The sequence below is a fragment of the Coturnix japonica genome, unplaced genomic scaffold, assembly GCF_054131305.1.
Source record: "Coturnix japonica strain WE unplaced genomic scaffold, WE-NBRP24 Scf050, whole genome shotgun sequence".
Taxonomy (NCBI): domain Eukaryota; kingdom Metazoa; phylum Chordata; class Aves; order Galliformes; family Phasianidae; genus Coturnix; species Coturnix japonica.
In genome coordinates this window covers 1,735,315-1,751,394 of record NW_028188953.1, presented here as the reverse complement: position 1 = coordinate 1,751,394, position 16,080 = coordinate 1,735,315, and the positions used below count along the sequence as shown (strand labels likewise).

Sequence of the window (16,080 nt, the reverse complement as noted above, 5' to 3'; positions counted from 1 at the left end):
TTATATCCCTATGGGGCAGAGCTGCCCCCCTCCCCCCCCATTATATCCCTATGGGGCAGAGCTGCCCCCCTCCCCCCCCATTATATCCCTATGGGGCAGAGCTGCCCCCCAACCAACCCCATTATATCCCTATGGGGCAGAGCTGCCCCCCAACCCCATTATATCGCTATGGGGCAGAGCTGCCCCCCAACCCCATTATATCCCTATGGGGCAGAGCTGCCCCCCCCCCCCCCCCATTATATCCCTATGGGGCAGAGCTGCCCCCCAACCAACCCCCCATTATATCGCTATGGGGCAGAGCTGCCCCCCAACCAACCCCCCATTATATCCCTATGGGGCAGAGCTGCCCCCCAACCAACCCCCCATTATATCCCTATGGGGCAGAGCTGCCCCCCAACCAACCCCCCATTATATCCCTATAGGGCAGAGCTGCCCCCCAACCCCATTATATCCCTATGGGGCAGAGCTGCCCCCCAACCCCATTATATCGCTATGGGGCAGAGCTGCCCCCCAACCCCATTATATCCCTATGGGGCAGAGCTGCCCCCCAACCAACCCCCCATTATATCGCTATGGGGCAGAGCTGCCCCCCAACCCCATTATATCCCTATGGGGCAGAGCTGCCCCCCAACCAACCCCCCATTATATCGCTATGGGGCAGAGCTGCCCCCCAACCAACCCCCCATTATATCGCTATGGGGCAGAGCTGCCCCCCAACCAACCCCCCATTATATCCCTATGGGGCAGAGCTGCCCCCCAACCAACCCCCCATTATATCCCTATGGGGCAGAGCTGCCCCCCAACCAACCCCCCATTATATCCCTATGGGGCAGAGCTGCCCCCCAACCCCATTATACCCCTATGGGGCAGAGCTGCCCCCCAACCAACACCCCATTATATCGCTATGGGGCAGAGCTGCCCCCCAACCAACACCCCATTATATCCCTATGGGGCAGAGCTGCCCCCCAACCAACCCCCCATTATATCGCTATGGGGCAGAGCTGCCCCCCAACCAACCCCCCATTATATCGCTATGGGGCAGAGCTGCCCCCCAACCCCATTATATCCCTATGGGGCAGAGCTGCCCCCCAACCCCATTATATCGCTATGGGGCAGAGCTGCCCCCCAACCCCATTATATCCCTATGGGGCAGAGCTGCCCCCCAACCCCATTATACCCCATTGCTGTGGTCGAGTGGCTCCGTAGGGCAGCGTTAATTAATTAACGGTTATTTATTAATTAATGGCGGTGTTTGTTCATTAATTCCCAGCTGTGTTCGTTCATTAATTAAAGGCGCTGTTTGTTCGTTAATTAATGGCGGTGGTTGTTCGTTAATTAATGGCGGTGGTTGTTCATTGTGGGGTTAATTAACGGCCGTGTTAATTGGTTTAATTGCATTGCAGTTCCATTCAGTGCCCCATAACCCCACACAGTGCCCCATAACCGCCCTATAGCCCCACATATATTGCCCCATAACCCCCCCATAACCCCCCATATTGCCCCATAACTCCCCATATCGCCCCATAACTGCCCCATAACCCCCCATATTTCCCCATAATTGCCCCATAACCACACCATAACCCCCCCCATAACCCCATACATTGCCCTATAACTCCCCATATTGCCCCATAACCCCCCCCATAACCCCATACATTGCCCTATAACCCCCCATATTGCCCCATAACTCCCCATATTGCCCCATAACCACCCCACAACCCCACACATTGCCCCATAACCGCCCCATAACCGCCCCATAACCCCAAATATTGCCCCATAACCCCATATATTGCCCCATAACCCCCCATATTGCCCTATAACCACCCTATAGCCCCCATATTGCCCCATAACTGCCCCATAACCACCCCATAACCCCACACATTGCCCCATAACCGCCCCATAGCCCCACATATTGCCCCATAACTGCCCCATAGCCCCACATATTGCCCCATAGCCCCCCACATTGCCCCATAACCACCCCATAACCCCACACATTGCCCCATAACTCCCCATATTGCCTCATAACCCCCCATATTTCTCCATAACTGCCCCATAACCGCCCCATAACCTCCCCATAACCCCATACATTGCCCTATAACCCCCCATATTGCCCCATATCTCCCCATATTGCCCCATAACCGCCCCATAACCCCACATATTGCCCCATAACCGCCCCATAACCCCACATATTGCCCCATAACCCCCCCATAACCCCCCATATTGCCCCATAACCCCATACATTGCCCTATAACCCCCCATATTGCCCCATAACTCCCCATATTGCCCCATAACCACCCCATAACCCCACACATTGCCCCATAACCGCCCCATAACCCCACATATTGCCCCATAACTGCCCCATAACCCCCCATATTGCCCCATAACCCCACATATTGCCCCATAACCACCCCATATAGCCCCATAACCACCCCATAATCCCCCATATTACCCCATAACTGCCCTATAGCACCACATATTGCCCCATAACCTCCCCATAACCTCCCATATTGCCCCATAACCACCCCATAACCCCACACATTGCCCCATAACCGCCCCATAACCCCACATATTGCCCCATAACTGCCCCATAACCCCCCATATTGCCCCATAACCCCACATATTGCCCCATAACCACCCCATAACCCCACATATTGCCCCATAACTGCCCCATAACCCCCCATATTGCCCCATAACTGCCCCATAACCCCATATATTGCCCCATAACCCCCCATATTGCCCCATAACTGCCCCATAACCCCCCATATTGCCCCATAACCCCCCCATAACCCCACATATTGCCCTATAACTCCCCATATCGCCCCATAACTGCCCCATAACCCCCCATATTTCCCCATAATTGCCCCATAACCGCCCCATAACCCCATACATTGCACTATAACCCCCCATATTGCCCCATAACTCCCCATATTGCCCCATAACCACCCCATAACCCCACACATTGCCCCATAACCGCCCCATAACCCCACACATTGCCCCATAACCGCCCCATAACCCCACATATTGCCCCATAACTGCCCCATAACCCCCCATATTGCCCCATAACTGCCCCATAACCCCCCATATTGCCCCATAACCGCCCCATAACCCCACATATTGCCCCATAACTGCCCCATAACCCCCCATATTGCCCCATAACCCCCCATATTGCCCCATAACCCCCCATATTGCCCCATAACCACCCCATAACCCCACACATTGCCCCATAACTCCCCATATTGCCCCATAACCCCACATATTGCCCCATAACCGCCCCATAACCCACCATATTGCCCCATAACCACCACATAACCCCACACATTGCCCCATAACCACCCCATAACCTCACATATTGCCCCATAACCCCATATATTGCCCCATAACCCCCCATATTGCCCCATAACCACCCCATAACCCCACACATTGCCCCATAACTCCCCATATTGCCCCATAACCCCACATATTGCCCCATAACCCCCCATATTGCCCCATAACTCCCCATATTGCCCCATAACCGCCCCATAACCCCACATATTGCCCCATAACTGCCCCATAACCCCCCATATTGCCCCATAACCACCCCATAACCCCATACATTGCCCTATAACCCCCCATATTGCCCCATAACCCCACATATTGCCCCATAACCTCCCATATTGCCCCATAACCGCCCCATAACCCCACATATTGCCCCATAACCTCCCATATTGCCCCATAACCGCCCCATAACCCCACATATTGCCCCATAACCACCCCATAACCCCACATATTGCCCCATAACCACCCCATAACCCCACACATTGCCCCATAACTCCCCATATTGCCCCATAACCCCACATATTTCCCCATAACCGCCCCATATTGCCCCATAACCACCCCATAGCCCACAATACTGCCCCATAACCGCCCCATAACCACCCCATAGCCCCCAATACTGCCACATAACCCCCCATATTGCCCCATAACCCCATATATTGCCCCATAGCCCCCCCTATTGCCCTATAACCCCCCAAAACCCCATATATTGACCCATAACCCCACATATTGCCCCATAATACCCCCCAAACACAACCAGGACCACAATATAGACACAAATCCTTTTATTTAAGGAGGGGGGGGGGGGGGGGGCACGACTTGTGGGGCAGCCCCACAGCGCCCCATAGATGACAAAGACCATACAACCCCATTGAATCCAATGGGGATCCTCCCACAGCGCCCCCTAGTGGATGGAGGTCGCATAGCCCCCTCCCCATTGAATCCAACGGGGGTCCCATTGAATCCAATGGGGATCCTCCCACAGCGCCCCCTAGTGGATGGAGGTCGCATAGCCCCCCCATTCCCCATTGAATCCAATAGGGATCCCATTGAATCCAATGGGGATCCTCCCACAGCGCCCCCTAGTGGTTGGAGGTCGCATAGCCCCCCCCCATCCCCCATTGAATCCAATGGGGGTCCCATTGAATCCAATGGGGATCCTCCCACAGCGCCCCCTAGTGGATGGAGGTCGCATAGCCCCCCCCCATCCCCCATTGAATCCAATGGGACTCCCCCCACAGCGCCCCCTGGTGGTTGGAGGTCGCATAGCCCCCCCCCATTGAATCCAATAGGGATCCCATTGAATCCAATGGGGATCCTCCCACAGCGCCCCCTGGTGGATGGAGGTCGCATAGCCCCCTCCCCATTGAATCCAATAGGGGTCCCATTGAATCCAATGGGGATCCTCCCACAGCGCCCCCCGGTGGATGGAGGTCGCATAGCCCCCCCCATTCCCCACTGAACCCAATAGGGGTCCCATTGAATCTAATGGGGATCCTCCCACAGCGCCCCCTGGTGGTTGGAGGTCACAATAGCCCCCTCCCCATTGAATCCAATAGGGGTCCCATTGAATCCAATAGGGGTCCCATTGAATCCAATGGGGATCCTCCCACAGCGCCCCCTGGTGGTTGGAGGTCGCATAGCCCCTTCCCCATTGAATCCAATAGGGATCCTCCCACAGCGCCCCCCTGGTGGATGGAGGTCGCATAGCCCCTTCCCCATTGAATCCAATAGGGATCCCATTGAATCCAATAGGGGTCCCATTGAATCCAATGGGGATCCTCCCACAGCGCCCCCTGGTGGATGGAGGTCGCATAGCCCCCTCCCCATTGAATCCAATAGGGGTCCCATTGAATCCAATGGGGATCCTCCCACAGCGCCCCCTGGTGGTTGGAGGTCGCATAGCCCCCCTTCCCCATTGAATCCAATAGGGGTCCCATTGAATCCAATGGGGATCCCGCCACAGCGCCCCCTGGTGGATGGAGGTCGCATAGCCCCCTCCCCATTGAATCCAATAGGAATCCCATTGAATCCAATGGGGATCCTCCCACAGCGCCCCCTAGCGGTTGGACTTGGCAACGCGCTCCAGTTCGTCCTTCTTCTTAATGGCGTAAGAGTTGGAGGAGCCCTTTAATTAAAGGGGGGAATAATTAATTAATTAAGGGGGTTAATTAATGACTTAAGGGTTAATTAATGGTAATGAACTGACCTTGGCGGCGTTAATGAGCTCGTCTGCCAGGCACTCGGCGATGGTTTTGATGTTCCTAAAGGCGGCTTCGCGGGCGCCGGTGCACAGCAACCAAATGGCCTGTTAATTAATTAAGGGGTTAATTAATTACAGGGTTAATTAATGAGGGGGTTAATTAAGGGGGGGTTAATTAAGAGGGGGGTTAATTTGTTGGGGTGGTAATTAAGGGTTGATTAATGGGGGAGGTCATTAAGAGGGGGTTGATTAATGGGGGGGGGGGAATTAATGAGGAGGTTAATTAATGGGGGGTTAATTAATTAAGGGGTTAATTAATTAGGGTGTTAATTAGTGGGTGGGGTAATTAAGAGGGGGGTGAATTAATGGGGGTTTAATTAAGGAGGGGTAACTAGTGGGGGGGTTAATGGGGCAGATCATTAAGGGGGGTTGATTAATGTGGGGGGGTAATTAATGAGTGGTTAATTAGTGGGGAGTTAATTAATAGGGGGTTAATTAGTGGGGGGGTTTAATTAAGGGGGGTTAATTGGGGGGGGTTAATTAGTGGGGAAGGTAATTAAGGGGTGAATTAATGGGGGAGGTCATGAAGAGGGGGTTGATCAATGGGGGGGTAATTAATGAGTGGTTAATTAGTGGGGAGTTAATTAGCAGGGGGTCAATTAATAGAGAGTTAATTAGTGGGGGGGCTAATTAAGGGGGGGGGTTTAATTAATGGGGGTTTAATTAAGGAGGGGTAACTAGTGGGGGGGTTAATGGGGCAGATCATTAAGGGGGGTTGATTAATGGGGGGGTTAATTAATGAGGGGGTTAATTAGTAGGGAGTTAATTAATAGGGGGTTAATTAGTGAGGGGTTTAATTAAGGGGGGGGTTAGTTAAGGGGGGCATTAATTAGTGGGGGAGGTAATTAAGGTGTTGATTAATGGGGGAGGTCATTAAGAGGGGGTTAATTAATGGGGGGTTAATTAATTAGGGGGTTAATTAATTAGGGGGTTAATTAGTGGGGGGGTTAATTAGTGGGGGGCTAATTAAGGGGGGGGGTTAATTAGTGGGGGAGGTAATTAAAGAGTTGATTAATGGGGGAGGTCATTAAGAGGGGGTTAATTAATGAGGGGGTTAATGGGGGGGGTTAATTAATGAGGGGGTTAATTAAGGGGGGGTAATTAAGGGGGGGTTAATTAAGGGGAGAAGTCATTAAGAGTGGGGTTAATTAATGGGGGGTTTAATTAAAGGGGGGTAATTAGTGGGGGGTTAATGGGGCAGGTCATTAAGGGGGGGTTGATTAATGGGGGAGGTCATTAAGAGGGGTTAATTAATGGAAGGGGTTAATTAAGGGGGGTTAATTAATGGGGGGTTTCATTAATTGGGGGGTTAATTAATGGGGGGGTTAATGGGGGGTTATAGGGGAGATCACGAATGAGGGAGTTAATGGGGGAGTTAATGGGGGGGTAATTAATTAGGGGTTTAATTAAGGGGAGGGGTTAATTAGCGGGGGGGTTAATTAATTAACGGGGGTGTTAATTAATTAATGGGGGGGGTCCCACCTGGTTGACCCTCCTCAATGGGGACACGTCGACCGCCTGCCTACGCACGGTGCCAGCGCGGCCGATACGGGTCGAGTCCTCACGGGGTCCACTGTTAATTATGGCGTTAACGAGCACCTGCAAGGGGTTCTATGGGGGGGGGGGTAATTAATGGGGTTAATAGGGTCTGCACCCCCCCACTATGAGCCCATAGACCCTATAAGGACCCTAAGACCCCCCTAAGACCCTAAAGACCCCCCTAAAGACCCCCCTAAGACCCTAAAGACTCCCCTAAGACCCCAAAGACCCCCCTTAGACCCCAAAGACCCCCCTAAGACCCTAAAGACCCCCCTAAGACCCTAAAGATCCCCCTAAGACCCCAAAGACCCCCCTAAGACCCCCCTTAGACCCTAAAGACCACCCTAAGACCCTAAAGATCCCCCTAAGACCCCAAAGACCCCCCTAAGACCCCCCTTAGACCCTAAAGACCACCCTAAGACCCTAAAGATCCCCCTAAGACCCCAAAGACCCCCCTAAGACCCCAAAGACCCCCCTTAGACCCTAAAGACCCCCCTTATACCCCAAAGACCCCCCTAAGACCCTAAAGACCCCCCTAAGACCCCCCCTTAGACCCTAAAGACCCCCCTTAGACCCCAAAGACCCCCCTAAGACCCCCCTAAGACCCTAAAGACCCCCCAAGACCCTAAAGACCCCCCTAAGACCCCCCTAAGACCCCAAAGACCCCCCTAAGACCCCAAAGACCCCCCTAAGACCCCAAAGACCCCAAAGACCCCCCTTAGACCCTAAAGACCCCCCAAACCCCATATCTCCATCCCAAACCCCATAGATGTTAATGATGGCATTCTATGGGGTTCTATGGGGGGGGGACACAATATGGGGGGGTTAATAGGGTCTGCACCCCCCCCACTATGAGCCCATAGACCCTATAAGGACCCTAAGACCCCAAAGACCCCCCCATATCACCACTGTTAATGATGGCGTTAACGAGCACCTGCAATGGGTTCTATGGGGGGGTAATTAATGGGGTTAATAGGGTCATCCTTATCACCCCATACGCCCCATATCACCCCATATCTGCCTTATATCACACCATATCCCCCATCACCCCATATCCCCCCATACCCCCCCCCATATCTACCCCATATAACCCCATATCCTCCCATATAACCCCCCATATACCCCATATACCCCCCATACCCCCCTATATCCCCCCCATATCACCCCATAATCCCCTATATCACCCCATATCCCCCCATACCCCCCACATACCCCACCCATATCCCCCCCATATCTACCCCATATCCCCCTATATCCCCACATAACACCCCATATACCCCCTATATCACCCCATACCACCCCATATCCCCCCCATACCACCCTATATCCCCCCATACCCCCCCATATCTACCCCATATAACCCCATATCCTCCCATATCCCCCCCATAACACCCCATACCCTCCCATATCTACCCCATATCCCCCCCATATCAACCTATATCTGCCCTATACCACCCCATATCCCCCCCACACCCCCTCATACACCCCCATATCCCTCCCATATCCCCCCATATCACCCCATATCTACCCCATATCACCCCATATCCCCCCCATGTCCCTCCATATCCCCCCATATCACCCCATACCCCCCCATATCACCCCATATCCCCCCCTAGGACCTCCATATCCCCCTATATCCCCCCCATATCACCACATACACCTCATAAGCCCCCATATCCCCCCATATTTCCCCTATATCCCCCCATATCACCCCATATCCCCTCCTAGGACCTCCATATCCCCCTATATCCCCCCCATATCCCCCCATATCACCACATACACCTCATATATGCCCCCATATCCCCCCCATATAACCCCATATCCCCCCATATAACCCCATATACTCCCCATATCACCCCATATATCCCCCATAGACCCCATATCCCCCCCATATCACCCCATATCTACCCTATATCATCCCATATCTGCTCTATATCCCCCCATATCTCACCCATATCCCCCCATACCCCCCCTATCCCCCCCATATAACCCCATATACCCCCCCATATAACCCCATATACCTCCCATATCCCCCCATATCTGCCCTATATCCCCCCATATAACCCCATATCCTCCCATACCCCCCCACATCACCCCATATCTCCCCCTATATCCCCCCATATCACCCCATATCCCCCCATATAACCCCACATCCCCCCATATAACCCTATATCCTCCCATATCTGCCCTATATCCCCCCATATCACCCCATATTCCCCCCATACACCCCCATATCCCACCCATATCACCCCATACCAGCCCCCCTTGACCCCATATCCCCCCATATAACCCCATATCCCCCCCATATAATCCCATACCCCCCCATATAACCCCCATATCACCCCATAATCCCCTATATCACCCCATATCCCCCCATATAACCCCATATCCCCCCCTATCCCCCCATATCACCCCCTATCCCCCTCATATAACCCCATATACCCCCCCATATCACCCCATATCTGCCCCCCCATATCACTCCATATCCCCCCATATAACCCTCATATCACCCCATATAACCCCATATAAGCCCCCATATCACCCCATATCCCCCCCATATAACCCCATACCCCCCTGTATCACCCCATATCCCCCCATATCACCCCCCTATCCCCCCATACCACCCATATAACCCCATACCCCCCGTATCACCCCATATCCCCCCATATCACCCCCCTACCCCCCCATACCACCCCATATAACCCCATATCCCCCACATATCACCCCATATCCCCCCATATAACCCCATATCCCCCCCATATAACCCCCATATCCCCCCATATCTCCCCATATCTGCCCTATATCACCCCATATCCCCCCATATCTGCCCTATATCCCCCCATATCCCCCCATATATCACCCCATATCACCCCATATCCCCCCATACCTCCCCAGTCAGCAGGTGGATGATCTCGAATGCGTGTTTCACAATACCCCCCCATATCACCCCATATCCCCCCATATAACCCCATATCCCCCCATATCACCCCATATACCCCCCATATCTGCCCTATATCCCCCCATATCCCCCCATATAACCCCATATCCCCCCATATAACCCCATACACCCCCATATAACCCCATATCCCCCCCATATAACCCCATATCCCCCCCATATAACCCCATATCCCCCCCATATCCCCCCCATAGACCCCATATCCCCCCATATAACCCCATATATCCCCCCATACCTCCCCAGTCAGCAGGTGGATGATCTCGAATGCGTGTTTCACAATACCCCCCCATATCCCCCTATATCCCCCCATAGACCCCATATCCCCCCATATCACCCCCTATCCCCCCCTATATCCCCCCATAGACCCCATATCCTCCCATACCCCCCATTACCACCCCATACCCCCCCATATCTGCCCTATATCCCCCCATAGACCCCATATCCCCCCATATCACCCCATATAACCCCATAACCCCCCCATATCACCCCATATCCCCCCATATAACCCCATATAACCCCCATATAACCCCATAACCCCCCCATATAACCCCATATCCCCCCATATAACCCCATACCTCCCCAGTCAGCAGGTGGATGATCTCGAAGGCGTGTTTCACAATACGGACAGTCATCAGCTTCTTCCCATTGTTCCTCCCATGCATCATCATGGAGTTGGTCAGTCTCTCCACTATGGGGCACTGGGCCTTACGGAACCTCTTGGCAGCATAACGCCCGGCGCTATGGGGCAGGTACTTGGCGTATTTCTCCTTTACTGCAATGTAATCCTATGGGGCGGAGGGAATAATAGGGTTTTTTGGGGTTTTATTGTAATTGGGGCGCTGGCCCTTTAAGAGATTAGTGGGACACAGCGCCCCCTGGTGGTCGGGGGTTGTACTGCAATTGGGGCGCTGCCCCTTTAAGAGATTAGTGGGACACAGCGCCCCCTGGTGGTGGGGGGGTTGTATTGCAATTGGGGCGCTGTCCCTTTAAGAGCACACCCCCTATAGCCCCCCATACCCCTTTAGTCCCCCCTATATCCTTCTATACCACCCCTATATCCCTCTATAATCCCCCATACCCCCCTATATCCTCCTATACCCCCCCTATATCCCTCTATAGCCCCCCATAGACCCCCTTATACCCCCTCATAACCTTTCAGTTCCCCCATAACCCCCCTATAACCCTCCCATACCCCTCTATAGCCCCCCATACCCCTTTACAGCCCCCCATACCCCTATACCCCCTTATAGACCCCCTTACACCCCCCATAGCCCCCTATATCCCCCCATACCCCTCTATAACCCCCCCATATCCCCCTATACCCCCCTATTGCCCACCCCCATACCCCTATACCCCCTTATAGACACCCTTATACCCCCCCATAGCCCCCCATACCCCTCTATAGCCCCTAGATTGCAACTAGGTTGACTGCATTGAAATTGGGGCGCTGCCCCTTTAAGAGCATGTAATTAATAGGATACAGCGCCCCCTGGTGGTGGGGGGTGGTATTGCAATTGGGGGCGCTGCCCCTTTAAGAGATTAATGGGACACAGCGCCCCCTGGTGGTGGGGGGCTGTATTGCAATTGGGGTGCTGGCCCTTTAAGAGCACACCCCCTATAGCCCCCCATACCCCCTTAGTCCACCCTATATCCCCCTATAACCCCCCCAAACCCTTCTATAACCCCCCCTTATCCCCCTATACCCCCCTATTGCCCATCCCCATACCCTTATAGACCCCCTTATACCCCCCATATCCCCCTATACCCCTCTATTACCCCCCCATATCCCCCTATACCCCTCTATTACCCCCCCATATCCCCCTATACCCCCTATTGTCCACCCCCATACCCCTATGCCCCCTTATAGACCCCCTTATGCCCCTTTAGTCCCCCCATAGCCCCTATACCCCCCATATCCCTCTATAGCCTCCCCCTATATCACCCCGTACCCCTCTATAGCCCCCCCATAGACCCCTATAACCCCTTATAAACCCCCATATACCCCCCATGTCCCCCTATTGTCCACCCCCATACCCCTATACCCCCTTACAGACCCCCTTATGCCCCCCCATAGCCCCCTATACCCCTCAAAGCCCCCCCATATCCCCCTATAGACCCCCTTATACCCCCCATAGTCCCCCTATACCCCCCCCAAATCCCCATACACCCCTCTATACCCCCCTATTGACCCCCTTATACCCCCCCCATAGCCCCCTATACCCCTTATACCCCCCTATAGACCCCCTTATACCCCCCTATAGACCCCCTTATACCCCCCCATACCCCTCTATACCCCCCTACAGACCCCCTTATACCCCCCGTAGCCCCCTATACCCTCCCATGCCCCCCTATACCCCCTAGATTACAACTAAGTTGACTGCATTGAAATTGGGGCGCTGCCCCTTTAAGAACCACATAACTAACGTGATACAGCGCCCCCTGGTGGCGAGTGGCCGCATTGCAACGGGGGGCGCCACCCCTTAAAGGGCCCACACCCCAATTAAACTAAGGAGGGGGGGGGGGGACATTAATTAGCCTACTTAATTAATTAATTAGCTAATGAAGGGGGGGGTCCCCAGCCCTATAATTACCTGCAGTGAGATGTCATTGATCTGCACGTCGTCCGTGCTCCATTTGCCGAACAATTTGATGTCGGGGGTCTCGGTTACGGCGGGGGCTGTTTCCCACTCAGTCATCCTAATGGGGACGGGGGGGTTAAATACACCCCATATAACCCCATAACCCCCCATAGAACCCCATTAACCCCCCATATAACCCCATAACCCCCCATAGAACCCCATTACCCCCCATAGAACCCCATTACCCCCCATAGAACCCCATATATAACCCCATTACCTCCTATTAAACCCCATTACCCCCCATATAACCCCATTACCCCCCCATATAGCCCCATTAACCCCCATATAACCCCATTATCGCCCATATAACCCCATATATACCCCATTACCTCCCCATATAACCCCATTACCTCCCATATAACCCCATATATACCCCCATAGCCCCCCATATAACCCCATATCCCTCCATACCCCCATTACCCCCCATATAACCCCATTTACCCCCATTACCTCCCCATATAACCCCATTACCTCCCCATATAACCCCATATATACCCCCATAGCCCCCGTATATCCCCCCATTAACCCCCTTTATTCCCCCCCCCCGGCCCCATTTACCCCTATAACCCCCCATTACCCCCCATTTACCCCCATTACCCCATTACCCCCCATATAACCCCATTACCGCCCATATAACCCCATATATACCCCCATAGCCCCCCATATAACCACATACAACCCCATTACCCCCCTTTATACGCCACCCAACCCCATATATCCCCCATTTACCCCCATAACCCCCACATATACCCCATATAACCCCATTACCCCCCATCTACTCCCTATTTAACCCCATTACCCCCCATATAAAACCCCATATCCCCCCATTTACCCCCATTACCCCCCCCATATAACCCCATTACCTCCCATATTGCCCCATTACCCCCCATATAACCCCATTTACCCCCATTACCCCCCCATATAACCCCATTACCGCCCATATAGCCCCATATATACCCCCAATATCCCCCCATATAGCCCCATTAACCCCCATATAACCCCATTTACCCCCATTACCCCCCCATATAACCCCGTATCCCCCCATATAACCCCATATCCCCCCATATAACCCCATATATACCCCCATAGCCCCCCATATAACCCCATTACCCCCCATATCCCCGTATATCCCCCCATTAACCCCCTTTATTCCCCCCCCGGCCCCATTTACCCCTATAACCCCCCATTACCCCCCATATAACCCCATTACCGCACATATAGCCCCATATATACCCACATAGCCCCCCATTAAACCCCATTACCCCCCTTTATACGCCACCCAACCCCATATATCCCCCATTTACCCCCATTACCCCCCCATATAACCCCATTACCGCCCATATAACCCCACTGCCCCCCATATACCCCCATATACCCCCATAACCCCCCATATAGCCCCATTAACCCCCATATAACCCCATTACCGCCCATATAACCCCATATATGCCCCCATATCCCCCCATATAACCCCATTACCGCCCATATAACCCCATATATACCTCCATATCCCCCCATATAACCCCATAGCCCCCCATATAACCCCATTACCGCCCATATAACCCCATATATACCCCCATAGCTCCCCCTATAACCCCATTACCCCCCATAGCCCCCCATATCCCCCGTATATGCCCCCATTAACCCCCTTTATTCCCCCCCCGGCCCCATTTACCCCTATAACCCCCCATATACCCCCATATCCCCCCATACAACCCCATTACCCCCCATTAAACCCCCCCAGCCCCATATATCCCCATTACCCCCCATACAGCCCCATTAAACCCCCTTTATCTCCCCCCCCAGCCCCATTACTCCCCATATAACCCCATTACTCCCCATATAACCCCATAACCCCCCCATATACCCCCATAGCCCCCCATATCCCTCCTATATCCCCCATATAGCCCCATTTACCCCCATATAACCCCACTACCGACCATACAACCCAATATATACCCCCATAGCCCCCCATATAACCCCATTACCCCCCATATCCCCCCAATATCCCCCCTATATCCCCCCATATAGCCCCATTAACCCCCATATAACCCCACTACCGACCATATAACCCCATATATACTCCCATAGCCCCCCATATAACCCCATTATCCCCCATATCACCCCATTACCCCCCATATAACCCCATATCCCCCTATATAACCCCATTACCGCCCATATAACCCCACATATACCCCTATTACCCCCATATAACCCCATTACCCCCCATATCCCCCCTATATCCCCCCATATAACCCCATTTACCCCCATTACCCCCCCATATAACCCCATTACCGCCCATATAACCCCATATATACCCCCATAGCCCCCCATATAACCCCATTACCCCCCATTAAATCCCATTACCCCCCCCATTAGTGCCCCCCCCAGCCCCATTACCCCCCATTTACCCCCATTATCCCCCCATATAACCCCATTACCGCACATATAGCCCCATATATACCCCCATAGCCCCCCATATAACCCCATTACCCCCCATATAACCCCATTACCCCCCTATATAACCCCATAACCCCCCATATAACCCCATTACCCCCCATATAACCCCATTAAACCCCTATATAACCCCATTACCCCCATATAACCCCATAGCCCCCCATATAACCCCATTACCCCCCATTAAATCCCAATACTCCCCCATTAGTGCCCCCCCCAGCCCCATTACCCCCCATTTACCCCCATTATCCCCCCATATAACCCCATTACCCCCCCTATAACCCCATATATAACCCCATAGCCCCCCATATAACCCCATAACCCCCCATATACCCCCATATCCCCCCATATAGCCCCATATATACCCCCATAGCCCCCCATTACCCCCCATATCCCCCCTATATCCCCCCATTAACCCCCATTTTACCCCCCCCCCCCCCCGCTCCGTCCTCACGTGGCGACCGCGGCCGGATCCGGAGCAGAAAGAAAGACCGAAACGGGGTTTCCGCGCCTCTTACGCAGGGGCACACAGAGACTTCCGGTCTCTCACTTCCGGTCGCACATGCGCACAACACAACCGGAAGTGCGGAGCCGCCATGATTGTTGTGGGCACCAAAATCAATCTGTGCCAAAACAAAACCGTAATTTGAATGAAATCCATTAAATTACACCCAAAATGGCTCCCCATGGGGATCCTGAAGGGTATTTTGGGGCTAAAAAGCCATTTTTGGAGACTTTTAGGGCTGTTTTACGGGTTTTTTCCCTTACTGGAAAGATGGGGGGGCAGAGCACTTCCGGATCCGCCGGAAGTCCAGTCAGCAAGAAGCCGGAAGTGCGGCTCGGAGCGGCCGGAAGTGCCTTTCAGAGCGGCCGGAAGTGCCTCTCGGAGAAGCCGGAAGTGCTGCTCAGAGAAGCCGGAA

The 16,080-nt window shown here is 53.4% G+C and overlaps 1 protein-coding gene across 2 annotated transcripts; it reads right to left on the bottom strand.

Annotated features, from left to right (window-relative positions):
- Window positions 1–4,079: 4,079 nt before the first annotated feature.
- RPS5 (ribosomal protein S5) lies at window positions 4,080–15,650 on the bottom strand. 2 transcript variants are annotated; one of them, XM_085532934.1, is made up of 6 exons: window positions 15,615–15,650; window positions 12,659–12,764; window positions 10,643–10,852; window positions 7,055–7,183; window positions 5,519–5,617; window positions 4,080–5,437 (listed from the first exon to the last, which is right to left on the bottom strand). In XM_085532934.1, the coding sequence occupies exons 2-6, from the start codon at window positions 12,761–12,763 to the stop codon at window positions 5,369–5,371; spliced, it is 612 nt and encodes a 203-aa protein (XP_085389060.1). In that variant the 5' UTR covers window position 12,764; window positions 15,615–15,650; the 3' UTR covers window positions 4,080–5,368. The 2 variants fall into 2 exon arrangements, with proteins under 2 accessions (XP_085389060.1, XP_085389061.1); XM_085532935.1 differs by lacking the exons at window positions 4,080–5,437; window positions 5,519–5,617; window positions 7,055–7,183 and adding an exon at window positions 7,974–8,057.
- Window positions 15,651–16,080: the final 430 nt, after the last annotated feature.